The 23,895-nt window shown below is 41.3% G+C and overlaps 4 protein-coding genes across 4 annotated transcripts in view; 2 read left to right on the forward strand and 2 right to left on the reverse strand.

Moving 5' to 3' along the window:
• The window catches only part of LOC108555271 (death-associated protein 1), a 1,791-nt gene extending 911 nt beyond the window's left edge, over nucleotides 1-880 (forward strand). Inside the window, exon 3 of the mRNA XM_017910845.1 lies at nucleotides 33-880. Within this exon, the coding sequence (XP_017766334.1) occupies nucleotides 33-192 (160 nt within the window). The 3' untranslated portion in view covers nucleotides 193-880. The remainder of the gene's footprint in view (nucleotides 1-32) is intronic.
• A 342-nt stretch (nucleotides 881-1,222) lies between these two features.
• LOC108555269 (Extracellularly regulated kinase 7) lies at nucleotides 1,223-5,442 on the forward strand. Its single transcript, XM_017910843.1, has 11 exons — nucleotides 1,223-1,312; nucleotides 1,821-2,040; nucleotides 2,141-2,271; nucleotides 2,340-2,515; nucleotides 2,581-2,720; nucleotides 2,801-2,993; nucleotides 3,061-3,201; nucleotides 3,276-3,454; nucleotides 3,538-3,672; nucleotides 3,748-3,905; nucleotides 4,237-5,442. Exons 1-11 carry the CDS (start codon nucleotides 1,223-1,225, stop codon nucleotides 4,891-4,893), a joined length of 2,220 nt encoding a protein of 739 aa, XP_017766332.1. The 3' UTR covers nucleotides 4,894-5,442.
• Nucleotides 5,443-7,452: 2,010 nt separating this feature from the next.
• LOC108555262 (orexin receptor type 1-like) lies at nucleotides 7,453-16,906 on the reverse strand. Its single transcript, XM_017910830.1, has 8 exons — nucleotides 16,248-16,906; nucleotides 14,542-14,684; nucleotides 13,812-13,984; nucleotides 12,854-13,058; nucleotides 12,550-12,653; nucleotides 11,641-11,764; nucleotides 11,178-11,347; nucleotides 7,453-7,896 (listed from the first exon to the last, which is right to left on the reverse strand). Exons 1-8 carry the CDS (start codon nucleotides 16,505-16,507, stop codon nucleotides 7,540-7,542), a joined length of 1,536 nt encoding a protein of 511 aa, XP_017766319.1. The 5' UTR covers nucleotides 16,508-16,906; the 3' UTR covers nucleotides 7,453-7,539.
• A 2,674-nt stretch (nucleotides 16,907-19,580) lies between these two features.
• Nucleotides 19,581-22,022, reverse strand: LOC108555263 (uncharacterized). The gene is made up of 6 exons (XM_017910831.1): nucleotides 21,586-22,022; nucleotides 21,239-21,387; nucleotides 20,430-20,716; nucleotides 20,288-20,356; nucleotides 19,833-19,928; nucleotides 19,581-19,636 (listed from the first exon to the last, which is right to left on the reverse strand). The coding sequence occupies exons 1-6, from the start codon at nucleotides 22,020-22,022 to the stop codon at nucleotides 19,595-19,597; spliced, it is 1,080 nt and encodes a 359-aa protein (XP_017766320.1). The 3' UTR covers nucleotides 19,581-19,594.
• Between the last annotated feature and the right edge of the window lie 1,873 nt (nucleotides 22,023-23,895).

Below are 23,895 nucleotides of genomic sequence, written 5' to 3' on the forward strand. Positions count from 1 at the left end.
ATATACATAGATATATTCTGATTATGTTTCAGTCCACCTAAAAGACTGATGATTAGTGGAGTGCCTGCAAAGGGAAATGCAGATTTTCCTCCAGAAGCTGTACAAGTCTTCCACGAAAAGCCTATACCAACTCATGTTGTACGTCCAATTCATTGTTCACGTCCCATAATCATCCAACAACCAAGGAAGTGAATGTTACGCATATTGTTTACCAGCTAAAGGCTATTGGAAGAAACATTAGCCTATATACTTATTCGGTAAATTAAAAAGAAAAAAGAAGAAAAAAAGAAATGACAAATATCTATATGTGTGTGTACTTAAAAGTTTCTTTGAGATACTAAGACTTTGTATGTTTACAATCTCCTAAACATACAGTCTTTCATCCAAGGAACTATAATTTCATGCAGTATGAAACAAAGTACCACACGAGAGTTTATTACTGTTAAGAAAAAAAAAATTTTATCTTTAATGAAGTGTCAGAAGATTCCTGTATCGGCATTTAAACGAACGATTTACTCTGTTTTTCCGAAGTATCGTTCGTTCAAACACAGCACTTAGATTAGATTGTTATATGATAGCATACTCTTATCTCAATTTATATGGTAGAATATCTGTAATCGTTTTCGGGACCAGTACGCATTTCAAGTTGTGTAATATTTGAGAAAGCTATAAATTTTGATTTTCCAATTTATGCATTTTCACTCTTAGTGTATTCTAAATATTGTAAAAATTCCTTTGATTATCGTATATCGATTATGTAGTTTTTCAGTGCGAAAAAGAATTATATTGTTTAACAAGCGTAACTATTAAGCGTGTAAATGTCGAACAAGATTCATAACGTTGGCTACAGTTTGTACAAGACTCGAAAAAAAGAATATACGTTTTTAAACGTAAAAATTAAACGCTTTAATTATTTTCCTTTTCCTTGGATATATTTCGTACACACATTGGACAAGTAGTCACGCGATGTCGTTGGTAACCATGAGTAGCATTGGACATTGTCGTCATAGTAACTGACAAGAATTCTATAAACATAGCCACATTGATGTGTCAAAGGTCGAATGAAAAAACTGATCAAGTAGAACTTCCTTCCTGATGTGTAAAGATGTGAATGCGTTACGGTCCTTGAACGCCGTTTCCGTTTGAAAATTTTCGTACGTCCTGAATCCTTCTGATCGCCGTAATAGTTTGTGAAGTTTCATCGTGTCCACCTTTCGTCGCGATGTCGTCAAAAAATAGCATCGAAAAGGTTTTGGAGATCGATGCACACGTCAGCAAACATTATGACATTATTCGACGTCTCGGCAAGGGGGTAATTCTTTCTCCATTTTCTTATTTTTATCATCGGCATACTTGCAGCGAATTTCAAAATTCCGGTACGTAAAACGATCTACGATTTTTTCCGTTACGTTATTTTTCAAATTCTATCCGATTACGTATAATCGGCAATTTTTTGAAGACCGTGTCGAAAATAATTTAATAAGCGATTGCTTTATCGTGCAATTAAAAAGAAGTGTTGCTTTTTATATATTACAATGGACATTCTGGAATAAACCGGTCGCGCGTATATACCCAATTATCAATAAAAGTCGTGGTACGTCCGTCGCGGAAAAGTATAACCGGAAATAATCGATACTCGTACCGTTATTTATCATAATCACGATAACGAATATCAGTTCTCTCAAATATTGCGGACAATCACTTTCAAAACATCTCGCAATATGTTTTATAGTAAACTTTCGAAACATCTTGCAATTTGCTTTATCGTCATAATCCAAAAATATTACCGATCAACCATTGTCCGATCGACTCCTCGATAGGCTTACGGGATCGTGTGGAAGGCGATAGACAAGAAAAACAAGGAAACGGTAGCGGTGAAGAAGATCTTCGATGCCTTCAAAAACCAGACGGATGCACAGCGCACTTTCCGTGAGATAATGTTCCTACTGTCGTTCGCCAACCACGACAACATCATACGACTGATCGGTCTTCACAAGGCGAACAACGACCGGGACATTTACCTCGTGTTCGAGTACATGGGTGAGTTTTATCCGGTCCGAAGAAGAATTCGAACGAAGGTCACGTGCCGCGGCGATTCTCAGACTTTTGGCCTGAAACCCGTTTCGGCCCGTTTCCCCAGAAACCGATCTCCACAAGGTGATTAAGAAGGGCAAGATCCTGAAGGACCTCCACAAGGTGTTCATCATGTATCAACTGTTTAAGGCGATCAAATACATTCATTCGGGGAACGTGATACACAGAGACCTAAAGGTGAGATAGCCTACGCGCATTGGCTACCCTTTTCATCGGAATCACTGCCACCTTTGTCTCCGTTTCAGCCGTCGAACGTTCTACTAAATGTTCACTGTCACTGCAAAATCGCTGATTTTGGCTTGGCACGATCGGTCACTCAAATAGGCGAAGGAGACGGTGAGACCTCCAGCGATCCTACACTCACAGATTACGTGGCAACTCGCTGGTATCGTGCACCGGAGATACTCGTTGCTTCCAAAAGGTATTCCGCCACCTCACGTGAATATGTCTCTTTATGTAAGTTTATCGGTTACCGATACCTCTCAGGTACACAAAGGGTATCGACATGTGGTCTCTAGGATGCATTCTCGGTGAAATGCTGCTTAGGAAGCCGCTATTTCCTGGTTCTTCGACGATTAATCAAGTGGAGAGAATAATGGTCACTCTTCCTCCACCTACTCGAGAAGGTAATTTCCCTCGATCACATCTCCGCGAGGGTAGAATAGGAGGTTAACGAATCATCGATTTTCTTCGGTGACTTTTTCAGATCTGATTTCGGTTAGCGCCGGCTACGGCACTAATTTATTAGAGAAGACACCGACCGGGCCAAGGCGTTCATTGAAAGATTTATTACCAGACGTGTCGGAGAAAGCGTTGGACCTTATCAGCAACTTGATAGTTTTTAATCCAAATCACAGATTGACGGCTGTGGAAGCTTTAGAGCACCCTTATGTGGCCGAGTATATAGATTTTCTTAACGAGAAGGAAGCAGTTAGTCCATCGTTATCGACGTTATTCTTTTAACAGTTTTCACAGAAGGAGCAACGAACCGGAAAGAGGTTCGAGCGTGGTACCATTGCTCAGTGACGATGTGCAGCTCTCCGTCGACGAATACAGGAATAAGCTTTATTCGATGATGGGTGAAAAGCATCGTAAACATAAGAATATGTGGGTTGACGTATTTATGCCGTAAATGATTATTACTATCACCTAAGATCGATGTATTAATTATCTGAGAACAGGTCTCAGTCCAGGATCAGACAGCTATCAGAGCACATCAGGAAGGAAACAGTTAGTAGTAGCAGTAACCCAGTCATTGGTCAAGGTGACGCGATTGTTGGTAAAAATCTTACACACTCGTATCAAGATTTACGGAAGGAAAGAGGTAGAAACGATACGTACGAACCCTCCTGTTTCGAAGGTAATACCAACAGTAGTTTGTTTCGTGGGTACCGATCAGTTACCGAAGATAAATTAACGAAACATGGCCTGTTCACCGTTTAGTACGTACGCAACTACCGAACAGAAAGACAATGCGGCAATCGCAAATTGACAGTGGTGAAAGAATTACAAAAACGAGATCAATAAGCATGTCTATCGAGCCACAGACGCAAAACACGAAAAATCTTCGGCCGACTGGTAAGGACGAATTTCGTGAATGTAATAATTATATCAAATACATCGTACCCTGATGAACCCTTTAAAACCTTCCAGCTAAAAATGTGGCAACTCAGTACACGTACAATTTCGTGAACGGCAGCCTGAATAACTTGACCCCGAGCATGACCAAAAGTTGCCTATATCTGAATCAGCAGCCGCGACAATCATTATCAAAATCTCAGCGTTCTATACAATCGGACCAACCAATGGTGGTAAGGACATACACCGAATAATTATTCTATTTTACTGTCGATTTCTTTGCTCCGTATAAATCCTTGCGCTTTTCGCTTGAAAGTAAACGGACGATTCTATCGTTACAGGCTACGTGTCGCGTGGGATTCATTTAGGTACTGTAATCACTTATACAGTCACAACTCACGCTTCTCGCACAAACACGACGTATCTTTTCTTTCTTTTCCTATTCAAGACCGAATCGAATATCTGTCACACGCATTCGTATATTTCTCCACGTTCCCTCTACAGCAATTTAACAATGCAATCTCATAGATCTAATCTCTTTCGATGGAAATTCGACAATTTCAGTGTGCACTTGGTAGAAGACCAAATCAAATCACGCCTGGTACTCAGGACAAACTAAGAAGAAGTTGTAAACAGGTTCGTACAACGAATCAACTGGCACCAGATCTGAATTGGCGAGAAGATCGACAGAAAACTCCGCTCGGCGACGATAATCCTAAGGGCTTTCAGACGAAGTACTTCACGAAAGCGCCGGAAAAAGCGTGTGCTTATTATCTGAAATCCAGCAACGGAAATAACAAAAATACCAGTGGCTCCGGATCTTCGTACAATTCGTGCGGCGTGAAGAATCTAGCTGTCCGAAACTATCTTAATCAAAAGACGTCATCGCGCGTGGAGGAACAGACCCCGTCTCTCCCTTGTCGGACAAGAAACAATTCGGATTATCAGATGATCGGTCGAAGTAACGCTAGTAATCTCGAGAAACAGCATCGGTCTACTAATTTTCTTTCGGTCGGAAATAATCGAACGAGAAACTCGGTTGCAAATCGATGCAACGTTGTAGGAACATATTCGAAACACGTCGGTGACAGATGTATGAGTAACGAAATGAAACTGACGTCGATACGTGACTCGTCTGTCTTAAACAGTTATAATCAAAGTCACGGTGTACTGACAGCGTCCGCGTATAACGACCTACGAAATGGAATCATAAGATGGTAAAACATTGCCGAGCTTCCGAAAAAAGAACGCCGATAAGCCGCAGATATTTATGAGACGTAAGAAGAGCATACATATTTTCGTATGATTTATTCACGTAGTTTACACTATAGACCTCTTTAAATCTTGGTAGATTAGACTAGCACTATCTTTCCCGCATTATATCCATAAACGGTCATTATTCTTTTGTCACGAGCGTGAATCAAACTGAACAGCAAGCAGCATGAAATTGGAATCGCATAGGTCAGTTTGGACTACGAAGGTGGAGTTTTTCTCGGAAGCTACGAACCCTGTATAAGCAAACTAACGTTCCTACGTAAGTAAATTTTACAAGAAGCCAATGAAAACAAAAGTACGACAACGTGTCGTACAATCGATCCCTTCGGGAACTAACTGCCGGAACCTTAATATAAACATAGTCGTCATAAATGCAAGTATAAATAGCGAACGAATAATGATCTCGTGAAGAAAATGGTACTTTAAGCTCTTAGGTAAGAAGAATCTTACGATGTACGATCACTTTATAGCTCTAAGATAAGAAACGAAACAACCTGGCCGATTTATACACTCGGGATGTTAATCCGACGTAAAATTGAATTCGATCAAAGAGAATATAGTTATCCTTTGGAAGTATCATGATTATCGGGTTGAAGAACACACGAGAATCTCTCATTGAACAAATATATAAATACGTAACATAAAGCCAATTGTTACGGGGCCAAAATGGTGTGCAACGATGTAATTTTTCATGACATCATCGACACTTGTCCCCCGCGAGAAGCAAGGATGCACTCCTTTCCTCTTCGCGATCACTGTTTATTCCTCGACATTGTAGCGTGTAAATTTCTTTGTAATATACTTTTTTGTGATACTTTTATGCGGCTATGTGATAATGTCCAATTCGTATGTATTATCTGTCGTGGAATAAATTTTTATTAAAGGAATACGACTTGTTAGTTTCTCTATCTCCAGTGTTGGCGATCAAAAGTGGAAAAGATTGCCTCGTGTCGCAATAAAAATGTTCTTTTGCGTCCAACACGACCTCGTATTTTCATTTTCCATCGCGTGACGCAATTCTACGTCTCGCGATATCACGCTGCTTTCTTTTTTGAAAGCAATATCACTAACAGAAACACTATTTCCTGCGCTTTTACTCAGGCTCGCGAGAACAGAATTGGCGTCCATTTATACGTGATAAAGTTTCGCTGCCTTTTGAGAAAATATTAATACAAGCATCCGTAGCATGAGCGAAACGCGTGACAAATTTCACTCGCAACAGGCTCTGGGGAAAGATACATGCTCGTATAAAAATTTCAAGATATCGTCTTCGTTTCTAACACACGCTACATGGTTCGTTGGAGGGACAGGCAGTAGGTGTTCATGTGGCGAGCAACAAAATATGCGGCTCACCCTCATCACGTTAACATCCCCTACTTTATTTGATCAAGTCTCACGTTCGACACTCTGAAAGTTTCTGCGTCGGAAAACAAATTTCCTTGTCCCGACTCACCCTCTATGCCACCCTTCACCGTGCAACGACATTGTTTAATAGGATTAATCAAGCTCCCGTTTAATCTTCCGGAACCTTCGAACTAAGTAAATCGAAGCTATGCCTGGGGAATATAAATGCTTAATCGGAATGAGTCGAGGAACTATCGGGAACGAATTTGACGTGTCAACAGCATGTCAAGTTAATCGATACGACACTTTACAGAATGAGAATAACATCGTTTCCGGTGCTACACGTAACTTCTGCACAAGAGGCAGACCTCTACTAGCATTCGACGTTAATGCGATATTTTCTAAGGATATTCACTTCGATTATTCGATATTTTATTGAACAAAAGAGGGATAAATTTTCTAAGTATTCAATAGTCTTGATCTTCGAAACTTTCTTCGGGTCTATTTTTACGAAGTCGATTCAATTCGAATTTAATCGAACCGAATAATACGGTCAACGTCAGACCATAGAAGGAACGAGTTTGCTCGATAAATATTTGCAAACCGTTTATGTTCATTCACTCTTGTTATAGTTGCGACCCCGTTACGCGCAGCTCTTTTACTATCCTTCCTATGAAGGATTGTTTCAAGTAAAGTCGAATGAGTGCGAACGACATGCAGTAAACAGCGTCGAAAGTACAACCACTCGTCGCTGTTTCAACATTTTCCTTTGCGAACCCAGCTCTATTTGCCTCTTCCACTCAGGCTCACTTAACAAACTTACCCTCTCGCTCGATTCCTCGTTAACTACTGTATGTGCTTACTTTCCAGTTTTTAATCATCGTACATGGCAATCTGCAGCGATATGCGGATGGCTGTAGCAAGATTCCGGAAAATCAGACGTTACGCGTGTTTCTAAATACGCTAATTAATACGAGAAAATTAAAAGCAATTAGATAAACTCTGCTTCGTCGTATTTCGCGCTATCGATATAAATATTGGTACAATCGTTAATGGGTGCTAAGATTTTCGGTAAATCAGGAAGCATTCTGACAGAAATAATTCGTATCGTTTTAATCGTCGTCGAGTCCTGTGTATTCACTCATCACGGTCTATCTCCGGTCATTATATACATCATATATTTTCAGACACGTAACAACACCGAAATTCTGCACGCGCATAAATCGATTATTCCTTACATCGAGTCATTTATTCGAGTTCCACGCTTTTCGTGTTCGCACAGAGCTGACTGGCTTTGTTCTTCTCGTAGCAGGTTTCCTGATTTCTGTTCACCTGCACCTGCTCTACCGTTGTCTGCGGCCTCGACCGGAGACTCCTTAACATGTAACATCGGCGATGAGGACTGTGCCTGCTGTAGTAACTGTCGTAACCGGTGCTATAGGTAGTGGTTCGTCTAAGGGCCAAAACCGCGTGATGACCGCCGATCGGTAGTCCACATCCGCATCCGGATAACGTACCTCGTTTGCGAAGTAGCTCCCGTCTTATCGAGCTACTAGCATTGCACCCTACGCACGCATCATCGATCACGGCTGTCCCTTGAACACTCTGAAACAATACGTCGGAAGTGTCAAAGGTGTAGGACAAACATTCCTTAAAATTATTGCTCCCTTTTTTAGACTGTCCTCTTTCTTGCGCATATTTGACTTGCAAAACGTACACGTTTCACCATTGCAGAGATTCCGAAGGACGTTCCATCGCTAAATCGAGACAGCAAATTTGTGGACAAACATCAAACAGCTTAAGATATCAAGCGACTGCCTGGAAACTTAATGGCAAACCGTTTATGAATTCGTAACGACAATTTGACACGGTGATCCATCAGGCACGATCAAGCTTTCATCCAAGTCGAGGTCTAATATTTCATTTGCTTCTTCGAATCGAATAGAGTTAATCATCAACGACAGAAAGGGCAAATGCGAAAGCAAAGAACAGGACGCAAATATGTACGAGCAAGAATGTTTGCAATAATCTCGTGAAAAGCAGTTATTGGGTAGGAGTCAGAGCTTTTGACGTCGAACGATATACATACGTGCATTTTATCGACGTTTGTTTCCTTAACAAAGAATGCAACGATTTCGCTAACGCGACTGCACGGGAGCTTGCCAATTCCGTTCCTCATGGACGGCGTAGACAAATAATTGTGCAAGACGTGTCACGCGCCAGCTATAATTTCGCGGTCTTACGCGGAGAATTCATATTGGAGTTTGATGAAATCGCGATACTCACGGTCCCTCGCACCCTCGTAAATTGCGGCTTATGCTGTGCCATATAAATTCCAACGGCAGGCAGAGAGGAAGGGAGGATGCCTTGTGTTTTTCGAGGATTGCAACGACAACAGCTTCACGCGTCGCATTGTCAACCTTTTCACGCTCGCGTCGTGCGACGAATGACGATTTTAGGCAGTGTCATAAAATATCAAAGGACCCTCGAGATCATCAGCCTCCGAATGAAACGCGAAGCCTTTTGTGCCGTTTCGCTATCAAGTTCGCACGCGTTTTTATCGATACAACTGAACGGCGAAATGCTAAAAATACAAAACAGAACAAACATATCCTACTGCCATCCGCGTTACAGCATAGCAACGCAGCTTTTCGTTAACGCATATAGAATTAGACTTCCACGCGAATCGAACCCTTGTATGTCTCTCATCAAATGAAATTGATAGATACAGCTGAACGTATTCTCATTTGGCCAGAATTGGGTTTAAATTATTTACCACCGGATGATGGATGAAACAAGGGGTGCGAGCAACAGAGGAAATCACTTTGACATATCGTCCAAATTTCATCGATTCGAGGTGATTCTCCCTTGCGTATACAAAAGTTCCATGGCGAGATTAAAAAGGCTTCCTTGAATTGCGACATACATATGGTCGAATACACGTTGCTACTTACTCTGCGACGAGGTCTCCGACGTGCCAACCTATGAGTGCCATGGCAGAGAATTTCCAGCACGCTTCGTCGGAAATTGCGAGTCATAAAGCAGTACACCGTAGGATTCAACGCACTGTTCGCGTGTCCCAGAAACAGGCAATAGGAGAGGGCATTCATCGGTGCTTTTCCCTCTGCGAACAATTTCAGGGCTTCATATTTCGGTGACATCCTGCATTTCAGGGGAATCGAGTAACAAAGTGACAATGATGATCGTATCCTTCCGATAATTCAATGAAAAGCTGAAAGCTCATTAAAATTACCGATACTCGGCTGATATTATTTCTTTGACGGCACAGCGAGACACAAATGGCAATATCGAATTATTAGCGAGCACATGGACGTTTTATATACTTCAACGATACGGGAATATTCGATTAAAATGTGCATAGCGACTGTCGTGCTTTATCAATGGACGACCACTCACCGACTGCACCCAGGTCGATCAGGAGCATCAAAACGTTATACGGCAGCCAGCACAGGGCAAAGAGCACTGCGAGAAGAAGCAATATCCAAGCAATACGTCTTCTTTCACGTACCAACCGGAAACTCTGCGAACAGAATGCAGTTGCGTTCTCAGTTGTAAACTCGGCTAGAATTAGATCAACATCGACTCACAGTCTAATCGTCGATCACACGAGCAAACACTCGATTCGATCATAAAAGCTAGGTAGAGATAAAAACGTGCTATACCGGAATCTGTCCTTCCTTTCAGACCCGCGATTTTCTGTGTCACGTATGATAAATTCCACAATTTATCCCGAGCAGAAGTGAACGAGGAAGATTAGGTACACGACGATAGAACTAAGTAGACTAGAAACCGATGGAAATTTACGAACTAGCTCAAATCGAAGACATTTTCTTCTAATTTAACTACTGGATTGTAAAATAGACTCCGGGAATTGATAATACGTTACCATTCGTCTCGAAATGGTACGATTAAAAGCCTAAAGCGTGCGTCCTTAGCGCGACGCCAGTCCTGTCGGACGTTAATCCCTTGCCTTACCGTTTATTTCCGATGGCACGTGCCATGATCAACACCAACGTGAAACACGTCCAGATACGAGTCACTTCGTCCGAACGCGGCAGAGAATAACACACAACTGAGACAGAAAAACATCGGTGGATATGAACCACGAATTGACCCGTGATGTTTACCTTCAGCCCTATCTACGAATCGGCTCACGTCTCTCACCCGTGAGATACATGTTTGGCTCGATTTCCTTACCACGGGATTTACAATACTGTACGAGAAGGAATGCTGTGCCATATAAATTCCAACGGCAGGCAGAGAGGAAGGGAGGATGCCTTGTGTTTTTCGAGGATTGCAACGACAACAGCTTCACGCGTCGCATTGTCAACCTTTTCACGCTCGCGTCGTGCGACGAATGACGATTTTAGGCAGTGTCATAAAATATCAAAGGACCCTCGAGATCATCAGCCTCCGAATGAAACGCGAAGCCTTTTGTGCCGTTTCGCTATCAAGTTCGCACGCGTTTTTATCGATACAACTGAACGGCGAAATGCTAAAAATACAAAACAGAACAAACATATCCTACTGCCATCCGCGTTACAGCATAGCAACGCAGCTTTTCGTTAACGCATATAGAATTAGACTTCCACGCGAATCGAACCCTTGTATGTCTCTCATCAAATGAAATTGATAGATACAGCTGAACGTATTCTCATTTGGCCAGAATTGGGTTTAAATTATTTACCACCGGATGATGGATGAAACAAGGGGTGCGAGCAACAGAGGAAATCACTTTGACATATCGTCCAAATTTCATCGATTCGAGGTGATTCTCCCTTGCGTATACAAAAGTTCCATGGCGAGATTAAAAAGGCTTCCTTGAATTGCGACATACATATGGTCGAATACACGTTGCTACTTACTCTGCGACGAGGTCTCCGACGTGCCAACCTATGAGTGCCATGGCAGAGAATTTCCAGCACGCTTCGTCGGAAATTGCGAGTCATAAAGCAGTACACCGTAGGATTCAACGCACTGTTCGCGTGTCCCAGAAACAGGCAATAGGAGAGGGCATTCATCGGTGCTTTTCCCTCTGCGAACAATTTCAGGGCTTCATATTTCGGTGACATCCTGCATTTCAGGGGAATCGAGTAACAAAGTGACAATGATGATCGTATCCTTCCGATAATTCAATGAAAAGCTGAAAGCTCATTAAAATTACCGATACTCGGCTGATATTATTTCTTTGACGGCACAGCGAGACACAAATGGCAATATCGAATTATTAGCGAGCACATGGACGTTTTATATACTTCAACGATACGGGAATATTCGATTAAAATGTGCATAGCGACTGTCGTGCTTTATCAATGGACGACCACTCACCGACTGCACCCAGGTCGATCAGGAGCATCAAAACGTTATACGGCAGCCAGCACAGGGCAAAGAGCACTGCGAGAAGAAGCAATATCCAAGCAATACGTCTTCTTTCACGTACCAACCGGAAACTCTGCGAACAGAATGCAGTTGCGTTCTCAGTTGTAAACTCGGCTAGAATTAGATCAACATCGACTCACAGTCTAATCGTCGATCACACGAGCAAACACTCGATTCGATCATAAAAGCTAGGTAGAGATAAAAACGTGCTATACCGGAATCTGTCCTTCCTTTCAGACCCGCGATTTTCTGTGTCACGTATGATAAATTCCACAATTTATCCCGAGCAGAAGTGAACGAGGAAGATTAGGTACACGACGATAGAACTAAGTAGACTAGAAACCGATGGAAATTTACGAACTAGCTCAAATCGAAGACATTTTCTTCTAATTTAACTACTGGATTGTAAAATAGACTCCGGGAATTGATAATACGTTACCATTCGTCTCGAAATGGTACGATTAAAAGCCTAAAGCGTGCGTCCTTAGCGCGACGCCAGTCCTGTCGGACGTTAATCCCTTGCCTTACCGTTTATTTCCGATGGCACGTGCCATGATCAACACCAACGTGAAACACGTCCAGATACGAGTCACTTCGTCCGAACGCGGCAGAGAATAACACACAACTGAGACAGAAAAACATCGGTGGATATGAACCACGAATTGACCCGTGATGTTTACCTTCAGCCCTATCTACGAATCGGCTCACGTCTCTCACCCGTGAGATACATGTTTGGCTCGATTTCCTTACCACGGGATTTACAATACTGTACGAGAAGGGGTTAAACGTCGAGTTCCAAAATGACAAATCCACGTTTGTCAAATTAAGCGTCATTGTTCCCTTGATTTTTCGGCTAACCTGTTGCGAGCTGGCGCTTCCTTCGACGCTGTCGCAGTCCAGAGGCGGTTTCCGGGCACACAGTGTCCGTCCCAGCATGGAGTAGGACAGTATTACGATGAAACCTAAGGATAAAAGCAAGCAAACAAGGGAAAACCATAAAGGACGGAGAAAAATGGCCGAGGGTGAAGTGATTGATCTCTCTCGGGAAGGATGACAAAAGTAAATCGTACAATCTTGCTCCGCTCACTCTTCCGAAGAAGGTAACGAAACAGGGTGAAAATGTATGTTCGAGTTAAGTTTGTTATTAATCACGTGGCCTTACCAGGAATAGCGTAAACCAACACGAAGCACACAGCGCCGAAAAGCGACGCGCGGATGCCCAGAGGCTTAAAATCTTCCGAACAAATGTAGAAATCAGGTGGCAGGCGAGAGACGGGCGAGGCATTCTGCGGGAAATTCCTCGTGATATTCCAGGATCCTTGGAAAGATATGTTGCTAAGTTCCATACCCGGACTCTGGAGGGTCCTCTGGAAAAAAGATTGGACAGTATTCTCGGCCCGTCTTTAGAAACAGAAATCTCTGCAAGGAGATTTATTCGCAGTGAAGTTCCCTTTATTTCGGTAACTTTTTCCACCTTTCGCTTTTTTATCGCGTATACATGTTATGAAAAGGCTGATACGAGTGATATGGTTCGTAGTTATTCGACGTTGAAGGTATTATTTTGATACATGTCCAAAATTTCATTTCTGCCAGAGATAAAAGCGAATGTTACAATGGATGCCGAGAAAATAATCCGATAAAATTATAAAAATTTAATAAAATCAAGCAAGAGAGTGAGTAATGGCATTTGATCGTAGGAAAGGATACTGCTGACAGGACGGAGAGTTATTTTTCATGGGGCTACCAATTGTCACGTGTCTCCGGTATAACAAGGGGCATGGGACATTCAAAGAAGAACCGTCTCTATCGATTTTGACTCTGCTCGGCGTGGACAACGAAAAAACTACCCTACTGACAAACAAATAAAAGATATTCCACGCTATCTCGCAGGATATTAACGAAACCAATTGCGATCGGTTGAAATTATTTTTTCTCATCGTTCGAATATCTACGAGCGATACCCTAGACGCAATGGAAGCACATGCAAACGCCCACGGTGAAATTAAAGAACATTCATATGACATTTCGATATAGTTAAATTTTATACTAACCACCCTCAGAACTGGAGCAAAGATAATTAAAGCGAACGATATTTCGATATAGTTAAATTTTATACTAACCACCCTCAGAACTGGAGCAAAGATAATTAAAGCGACCAACCAAAGAGCCACGATAACGAGCACCGTACTTTTACGATTGAACACTCGGCGGAACGCTATAGGACTCCTTATCGCCAAGTACCTGTCGATGCTCATCACAGTAATGGTAAAAACCGAAGCAGCAACGGCAACACCTACGGAATGCTTTAGATTTATCGGTACCTATCGGACAGTTATACGTACGGAGTCGTCATTGTCGACGTTTTAAATCACCATCGACGTCCATCGTGGACTCGGTCGCCTCTAATAAGACATTTAGCCTTTATTCGATCGAACAGAGTCTCGGTTGAACGTGGGTGGCTGGAAGGTCGCCACGGATAAAGGAAGAAATTAAAATCGTGAGGGGTTGCTTCTCGCTCGAGGAAACATTGAACCACGAGAATCGTGAATTTACCTGCCCGTACACCGATACGTACACCCCTTTTACGTACGAACCGCACTAATTCTCGTTCATTCTGCTCAGTTATAACGCGACAATTCGTTGCAGTGGTACTTTTCTGTTCGCGATACTTTGCATTTCCGCGAGAAAACCAGCTGAAATATGGCGCGTCCGAAAATGTTGTATTCAACGCTGTAACGCGTTTACGAAAAGCTTTCCGACGATCTCACGTGGTGACATTCGGACACGTATCGGGTTTGATGGTATGTAAAGCGAGTGACGATCACAGGATCGCGAGATCGTTGAAATTACCCTGCAGGTAAGAGGAAAGCTTGCACATTACTTCCCCGTGAATCCACACTACCGAGACCGCCTGACTGACAGCCACAGGCATGCAAATGGTAGTCACCAAAAGGTCCGCCACAGACAGGTTAACCACGAAGTAATTAGTCACGCTGAAAATAAAAGTGTCATCTACACCATACAACCAAATTGACACGACGACCCGAGGATCGTGATGCAGGGTGCAATAAAATTGACGAGTGCCTTTCGTGGCTGCCTCGCACGCTACGAAAATCGCATTACACGGTCCGTCAGAACGTCATGGCTATTCGGGACTAATCCGCGGCAAGTTTTCGCGAAATAACTCAAATACTAGTCCAACAAGTAGAGAGAATTCGAGGAACTTTCGCCCCCCCCCCCCCCCCATATCCGTGTAACGTGCATAATTGGTTAATGTCAAAATCCGCATCCGCATTCACCGCGAACCGATCTCCATCCCACGCTTACGAAGAGAGCTGGCAATAATTTTTGTTTTGCAAATAAACGCGATGCGAGCCAACCATGACGTTCCTTCGCGTATCGCGAATGTGGACCGATCGCTTATTTGCACGATGTTCCTCCGCTATCGGAAATAAGCACACGCGCATATGTATGCATTTCCTCGCCTTTGCAACTAAGAATGTTCAAGGTACATTCTATCGGCTGTCACGATTATTAACGCCACTGAATTCGCCGATATTCACCCGAATCCTCGTTGCGTAATCTGTTTACCGTTCGACTATCATCTAGCGAAATGTTTTATTAATTCATCGTTCATTTATGAACGCTTTGTCACGCGCAAACCGCAACTACACGTAATCCCTCCCTATTTCAGTCGGTACTTTCTATTAGCGAATTCAATTTACGCTCCATTGTTTGCGAGCCCGATGCATCCATATTATTTACACTCCCCCGGCGCACCTACGCGTTGTTGGCACTCATTACGCGTGTTCCATCTGCACCTTCGATTGTACATCCCAAGTTTATCCATAATCTATATATTCTAATTAATGCGCGTCTGTCTCCCTCTCGAAGCCAGACTCACTGGATTCCTGCCGGCAAAACTGGGTTAAGAAAATGTGTTCGTTACCCCCGGTCAAAGCAACCGAGGATGATAGATGAACTGCAACGAACGACGCTGAAACTCGCCAATCGCGATTATCGTTGTCGTGATTCAACCCTCTGTTTGCGAACCCCGTTTTTCGACTTCATGTCTTGGAATTTTCGATTCGCGCCGCGTTGAGAAATTCTAAAGGCTAACGTTACATCAATCGTGATGTTCACAGGTCAATTTGTTCAGCCTTACAACCTGCCTCGCCCAGAGCTGTAATTAACTCTATAGTAGAGTCGATACTGTTGTTTCAAAAGTAACACACTAATAATAACCCGTAATCTTAATAATAACAGCCATGACAAGTTCGTAATTTCCCTAATCAACGACCTGCAAACTACCAGCTCGATCCAGAATCGTCGGCGTATAAGTAAGTCAAATCTCGTTTGACAAGACTCAAGGGTGCTCCATAATGATGCTTACGAAGTTTAAATTACTTCAAAGTAACCCGCTTTTATCACGTCCTCTCTTAAAAGTTCCGAGCACACCCCACTCTGCGTAGCTTTTATCAGATTTCGAAGCAAAAGAAAACTCACGCGACTAAATTAACACGCTGACGGGATAGAGGGAAAAGTTTTCTACGTACCTACGCATATAGTGATACTTTAAAACGACCGCGATGACGAGGACGTTGGCCGTCACCGCGAGTGCCATCACAGGGACGTAGAGGATGATCAACAAGTAATTGGCTTCGCTGTGGAACTTGTTGTACAAGTACCAAAGTATCTCCTCGATATTCACTTTGAAGCTTCCGTTCATGGGCATCGTCGTACCATTGTAGGAGCTGTTAAACCCTGGCAAGGTAGTTGAAATCGTCCTCGAGTCGTTGTACGCACTCGTCGACATGATTCTCTCTTTGTTGCAGCAGATATCAAGCACCCTTGCACGACTTAACGCGATTGGGGAAACGCGAGAAAAAGAGATTTATCCCTTCGACGGGCATAGAGGACGTTGGTCTCGGACCAACAGGGAAAATAGTCACGATTAATCAGGTAATTGTTACTCGAGGGTGCGCTTTCACTTATTGGTGCTACGGCTAATTCGTTTATCCTCTCTCCTTCGAGTAAACTCGATTACGCTATTATAAAGAGAGCTGCTTTTCTCGTACGCACGATTAACGAAGAAATTTGTTCCACTGGAACCCTTGGGACTGGCCCAACCCTTGTTACTTCATTGTCCCATTCGATCGCTTATTTAATGCATCCACTTTGACCTCAAAGCGTTTCGACAATGGAGTCAGCGAAGTCTAAGACTTCCCTGCTTGGACTTAAATCAGCTCTACCGATCGATCCATCTATCGTATGTAGAATAATCGTAAAGATGTACACACACGAGTTTCGTGGACATTCGAAGAATCAATTTGAAGACATTTGCCACGTTAATTTTCGACTAAACGATTAAACGTACGCGTTAAGCGCGGGATGTACCAACATGTCGTTACTCGCGGTATTTCCCCGAAACTTTCCTCGTCGATCAATCCCATAGTTACATACAAGGGGGTCGTTAACATCAATTTCGTTATCTATTTAACCTGGAAGATTCGAGGCTGTCGACGCTTCGATCAATCCTGGTCAATTCCGTTCGCGAAATCATGAATCGAGAGAATAGGCTAGAAATAATCGAATAATTTGACCACGAGATCAATTCTTCGTTTGCGAAGAGAGATAAGTGTGCGAAATACCGCTTCCTATTTCTTCACCCTCCTTGCTTCGCCTTTCGTAGCTACGTGGTTCAGGTTCTCACTAAGAGAACCCCATATATAAGCATTGTATGTTTACGATGCGAATATATCATGCTACGCATACGTCGACGACGTACAAGGAATTTTGTATTATTTAAATAACAACGTGGTAGAGGCCGTGAAAATAAATTTCAGGGTAATATTCACGATACCGAACCGTTACATTTTGTAAACAAATATTTGCAATCATCGTGCATGTGAAAAGATAGATACGGTAATCGACGATGGCCATTTTTCGCGCGCGCGATAAAATTCGTGTTTACACACAAAATGTGGTATCAAACGTACCGGAGATTAAGAGTTCCGCTAAATTTTCCCGGAACGGCGAAAAAGACAAACAACATAACTGCATACGAATATTTATAAATCCCGGTGCCGTACAAACACTCGTAACACGAGTATTTACCGAAAGAAGTATACGCGTATAAATACTCCATACGCGGTACGCGATATCCACTCAAGCTTGTAAGACGTTTGTATTGAACGAAACATTGCGAGAATGAATACGTCCAAGACACGCGTGTGCTTTCAATGATTCCTCTATGTTCGCTTTAAATATTGACTTTTCCAAGTAGGGGTAAATAGTTCTAATCACCTACAAGTTATCAAGTCCTACTTCGGTCATTTATTCACAAGTACCGAATTAAAAGGATACTTCTTTCAACGACTCCTAATTTCTACTACTGAAAACAACTGGATTCTACTAATTGTTTTTACGACCCACTAAAATTAACAGAAACAATCGTCGATGAATCGTAAATTCCCTGTCTCCACCATACTTGACCGACGTGTTTCATTAGCGATAAGTTCCAGAGTTCTTCCTCGAGCAACTGTTAACCCGATTACACACCGGTTCTATTATATCGCGTCGATTTTCAGTGAAACGTACACAGTTCAAAACTCACAGTCGAACTGGTCGTCCGGCGAGAATAATACGCGCGAGAAGATTCGGAAGCGGGGCCACGGTAAACTGAAAGGAAGAATCGCAACTCCCGCCGGAGCTCTTCAAAGTATTACAGACGTGAACACCACCCGCGCACGTTCCTTCGAACGCGCCTGCGTTCTGTACATCTTTCCCGTCCTCTTTGTACCCTCTACTTCCTGTGCAACGAGTTCCTGTCCACCTACGAGGTCTCAAAAAATGTCCACCCGGCTTGATCCCTCGATCCATTACGTCTGACAGACGTTATCGTTCGTCGAAGAACCTGCTCAAAGACATTGCAAACTTCTCTCTACGATACTTCTTCTTCTCGAACAATAAATTTTTCCGGTTTTATATTTCCCTGCGAAAATCTGGTGTTAACGAAGATAGATTTCTCCGCGAGAACTTCATCCCAACCACGAGAAGTTTCATTTATTTCTAGTTCTTAATCGCTTTTAAAAGTAACATTTATCACCACGTTCTACCGGTATCTTCATAATCTTTCAATAAAGCCTAACTCACCGACGCAATAACAAACTCATTTTCATTTTAACGAAGTTCTTAAGTTGCGTTTTATCTTCACCAAGTTTTACCGCGAATAAATTAATTTATCTCTTGAACTTCGCTGAACAGGAAACAGATGATGTTATTATAATAAACTTAATGTATTTATTAGATTGTAGCCTTTCGCGACGAATAATAAAACCAATACTAACGAGTAATCTGATAAAAAGTGTAGAAGGAGATTTACAGAGATACAACTTATCACTTCTTCCTGTACCTGCCATGGAATTTCCAGAATCCAATCATTTCTACAAATATGATTTGCCGACAACCCGGAGGTGATGCGGCAGACTTAAACGGATTACAAAATTACTCCGGTTGTCTGATATTGTTTCGCCTTTAGCTACTAGACTGAAGAGTCTGAACTCTATCCAGGAAGATACCAACGACCTAACAGGACTGACTACATTGATATTGATGAAAGCTTGCTGTGTCGTGGTTTAGTAACCCATAAATATACTCACAAAGGGGTAAATTTCACGCGTGTTCTATTACGACATACCGATCTCTATTGACAGTTTCGTGTCGTTCGATGCTAAAGATCAATGGATGAAACACATGATTAATGTTTCTTTTCCTCTCGTTTCCTAATTCATACCTATTTCGCCATATCTTTTTATTTCTCCATACATAGGTAGATTTTTACTTTCCTGATTTCCGGGTTCTTTCACCGAATCGAAAGTTGTAGATGTCGCCAAGATAGTCTTCAAGTAAGAATGACTAAATATGTTGTCATTGCCGAAAATATCTGCAAAAATATCAACGAAAATATCAACGAAGTTATTCAAACGATTAATCGGGAACATCGTTGAAATAGAATATCCGCTTTCGCTGATATCGACTAATGAACTACCCTCAAATTAATCCAGGAACTAATTGATTCTTTTCTTTTCTTTTTATTCTTTTTTTCAAAGAAACCTATCATTCTGCTCGTCGAATCTTACCGAAAGCAGGAGGGGAAGATCGATGCGTATTATCCCTATGGTAGTGAAGAAATGCACCTTCCTTAGCTGGAAATACGCCACAGCTTCAATGTTTTCCTGAAATTACATGCGGTTAAAAAGATCGATAGAGAGCAAGCAGAATGTGCGAAACAGGAATGTGTCGGTTTATTAAGAGCACGAATCCGCGACAAGAAAAGAAGATACGATTAATTTAAAATAAAATTATTTTAAAATAATTTGTAGAACAAACAGCTTACTACGACCAGACAATAACGACGAGAAACAAGGAAGATGTCGCAAGAACGTACATTCTTTATATCGTCAGTTACCCTGAAAATTGTCGCGTTGCTTATTTATCGGTTTCTCGAAAGGAGTAAAAGTGTTTCCCCTCTGTATCCGAACTTAAATCAACATTCGAATCGATATTCAAACGAGCTTGCTCGGTCTCGGCTTACCTGTAGGAACATGCGTTTCATAGAAACGGAGGAGTTCGGCGAGAAAATGAGCCGACCGACACGATTCGCCTAAACAAATATCTGGTTACATCATTATACACGTGTTTCGACGAATTCCACATTAATTCCCATGATGATCTACCTGACTCGCTGTTATGTGACACATTGTGGTGATCAATATGAGGTTCAGTGCGCATCCAAATGTCAGCATTAATTCCCTGATCTTCCCCAAATCCGTTAATATGAACACGTGTAATGAATAAATCCTTGACAGCAGGTTGAACGACATACTCGGGATCCAGAACAACAATTGAATGGAATAAACGGAATTTATCATTTCAGCAGCATTGGCGAGAGTGCAATGTAGCCACCATATCTGCTGTAGCGTAAAATGCCCAATCGATCGATCGGCCACTACTAACTTGTCATCTGTTAACAATGAAAGGAACTGATAATAACAACTGTTCGACTATCTGACAAAAAGGGTGAGTGCGATTAAACATATGTGCAAACAACTCGTTAGTGCAGGTCGCTCTAAACACTGTTGACTTACCGATAGAAATCTGAAGTTCTCCTGTTATTAGGAAAATGATCGAAGCACGGAATCACGTATCTATGGAAATCTTCGATTTCATAATGCAGCACGTGGTTTTGGCATTGTTACCTCGAGCAGGCTTCGCTCGGAAGAAAAACTAGAAATGGAAGAAAATAAAATACGGGTTCGCGGAGTAGCAAGATTCTTGGCTGCGTACCACGAAGGAAAGGAAATAGATATGTAAAAGATCGACTGCAACTTGAATTCAACGAAACGATGCGTAAAATCAGACATAAAGCGATGCATAAAGCGATGCATAAAGCGACGCATAAAATGATACACGAAATGCTTGCGTGTAAATAAACGCGTGGACTTTAACGTTGTATGTTTAAGAAATAAATAAGGGATAAACTTACCTTTAAAGAACGTCACGATATTGCACAGATGACGAAATCTTTCCTCGATGAGGAACAAAATTCCGACAAATATTAGAACTTGAATATTCACAGAGGCGTCCGCGAAGAAATATACTATGCCTCGAAAACCAGGTACTCTGAGTTCAATTCTGTAAAAAGGAAATATCATTTAACGTAATTTTACCATGTATAATATTCACGCATTTCGATCATTACATCAACGAGGTTTCAAGAATTTCTCTCGGACACGGATCACGTCCGAGACAAATGTTTGAAATTTAAATTTTTTGCTAAGTTAACAGTTTCGTATGAGCAGAATAAATATTCCAACATTATAATAATCTCACCTGTAGCTCAAGTATGCAACTATGCACCAATATAGAAAAACGAAGACCACTGTGATGCGACAGAAGAATCGCAGCTTGTTTCCTTTCGAGGCATCCCGATATTTTGTAACTCGATCAAAATTACGTAACTGCGAGATAACGGACCGAATTTTCCAGTTCCACAGGGTTGTCAACGCAGCATCCACTAACTCAATCCAATAGGCAAGCAATACTCTCAGAATAATGAGAAGCATAGTTTTCGGATCCAAATCTTTGTACGAGAATACGAAAATATACAATACGAAGAAGCTAACTAAATACAGGCTCATCGAGAATACGATGAATATTACATCCCGAAATCGTCTCGCTTTTATATCGTCCTTTGTAGCGATCAACACTGTGCATCCTAATAGCCAACCGGCAGTGAAAATCGAACTTATATCGCCAATGAGCACCATTATTTTAATAAATATCTACCTTGTTAAATTTCAAAGCTGTCTCGACGAAATTTTGTGACCAAACGATATTGAACGAATTAAAATTTCGTTCTAGATTATTCCTACTTCAAAATACACGATTACTACGTAAGTCAGTCAACCGTACTGACAATACGTATAGTTTTTATTTTTCAAATACATAACGAATTAAACCGTGCAACGTAGTAACTAGCAAACCACACGAGTCGAACAAGCAATGAATTCTGTGCAAGGCGAATAGCTTTGGAAGAGTTCTTACTCATTTCTGTTAATCAACAGATAAAGCATCTATGATGGCGCGTAAGCAAATAGTCCTGTCCACGTTGAAGAGTACAAATACATATTTTACGCGCCATCAAGATCTAAACTTATTCGATAATTCAAAACGACGATAAAATCAGAAACTGTAATAACATAACTGATGAAAATTCGGATATGCTATGGACATGTAAAATAAATTTATCTTTATTCATCTTCACCAATACATTCTAGATTGGTATAAATATAATGTTACTTTTAATGTTATTTTCAATATAATATATTACCTTTATGCACCCAACTTGTTTGAAAGTTGGCACTAAAAGGAACTACCATCATCTTGTAATCTATTTCAGATAGATCACTTGAGTGATAGAATTTGATCGAACTAATTTTGTGATGTATACGATCAAATGGTTATAACACCATAACCTCTTCTATAAATCACGTGATATGTTATAGAGAAAGCTTCAGTAAATATTATATTTTTTCAAGTTTTTAAACACAACATTTTATCCTAAGAACTATAAAATAAAAATCTATACTTATAGGTTACGATTTTAATAATGAATGAAAATGACCCAATAAATCATCAAGTTATGTAAAAATTAGAGATTGAAAATTAATATATAAACTCGAAACCAATTATGACAAAATGTACCAATAACCAAACTCAACTTACCTACTATTTCAAAAGCTGATAATACACGCTGTCGGTAATTTTGAATGACAAAAAATACGATTAAAGAAAAAGGAATAGAAACAACTTAAGAAACTATTTAAATTTCATTATGTCTGATAAATGATTAAATACCGGCATATTGATTAAACGAAATTAATGAGTATGCAAATGATAACGAAATAACCACGGATCTACTACGCATCTGATTGGTCACGCACTTCGAATGAAATAATACGTCTTGTCTCTATAACTTTCTTCGGTAAACTGACGCCCCGCTCACCGATTTCACGGGGACAAATTCAAAACCACTTCGGTTTCGCTTCCACTCAATATTACAAAGCAAACCGAAATTTTAAACATCATAGGGGTCAACAAACTACGAAACATTCGTGTCGAATGATTAAAAAAGAAATAAGTATTTAGTTTGTGCTCGACTGAACGAATGAACAAGCGATTTCCTGAAAAAATCAAATATTCTAGGAAGTGTTCCCACAAAGAGCATTCTGTATAATATTTTGAAAGGCGAACAAAACGTCACGAGCTAATCTGTTCTGAGTGCTCTATTGCAAATACGCATAACGTGCCTACTGTCAGACCTTATGGAATCCTTATGGAATCCTTATGGAATAATCCTTATGGAATAATTCTTTCTAATAATTCTGACTACAAGGTCTCACTAAGTATCTTCAAATTGTTCCCAGGGGTATCAGTGGTTCAGTAGCAATCTTTGTCTCGTGTGAGTCATGGCAGCGTGTATTGACGAGAATCGATCGACAGAGGGTGCTGAACAATGGTTAGCTTGTATTTAAGGTGTGTCACGTGAGTTAATCGATCTCTCGAATAATCGTGAACTTGTTACTTTCGGGCGCGCCATAATTTTAAATTAACTAATAGCTCTTTAAGTTGAACAAGCGT

Source organism: Eufriesea mexicana, unplaced genomic scaffold, assembly GCF_001483705.2.
Source record: "Eufriesea mexicana isolate 0111107269 unplaced genomic scaffold, ASM148370v2 scaffold168, whole genome shotgun sequence".
NCBI lineage: Eukaryota > Metazoa > Arthropoda > Insecta > Hymenoptera > Apidae > Eufriesea > Eufriesea mexicana.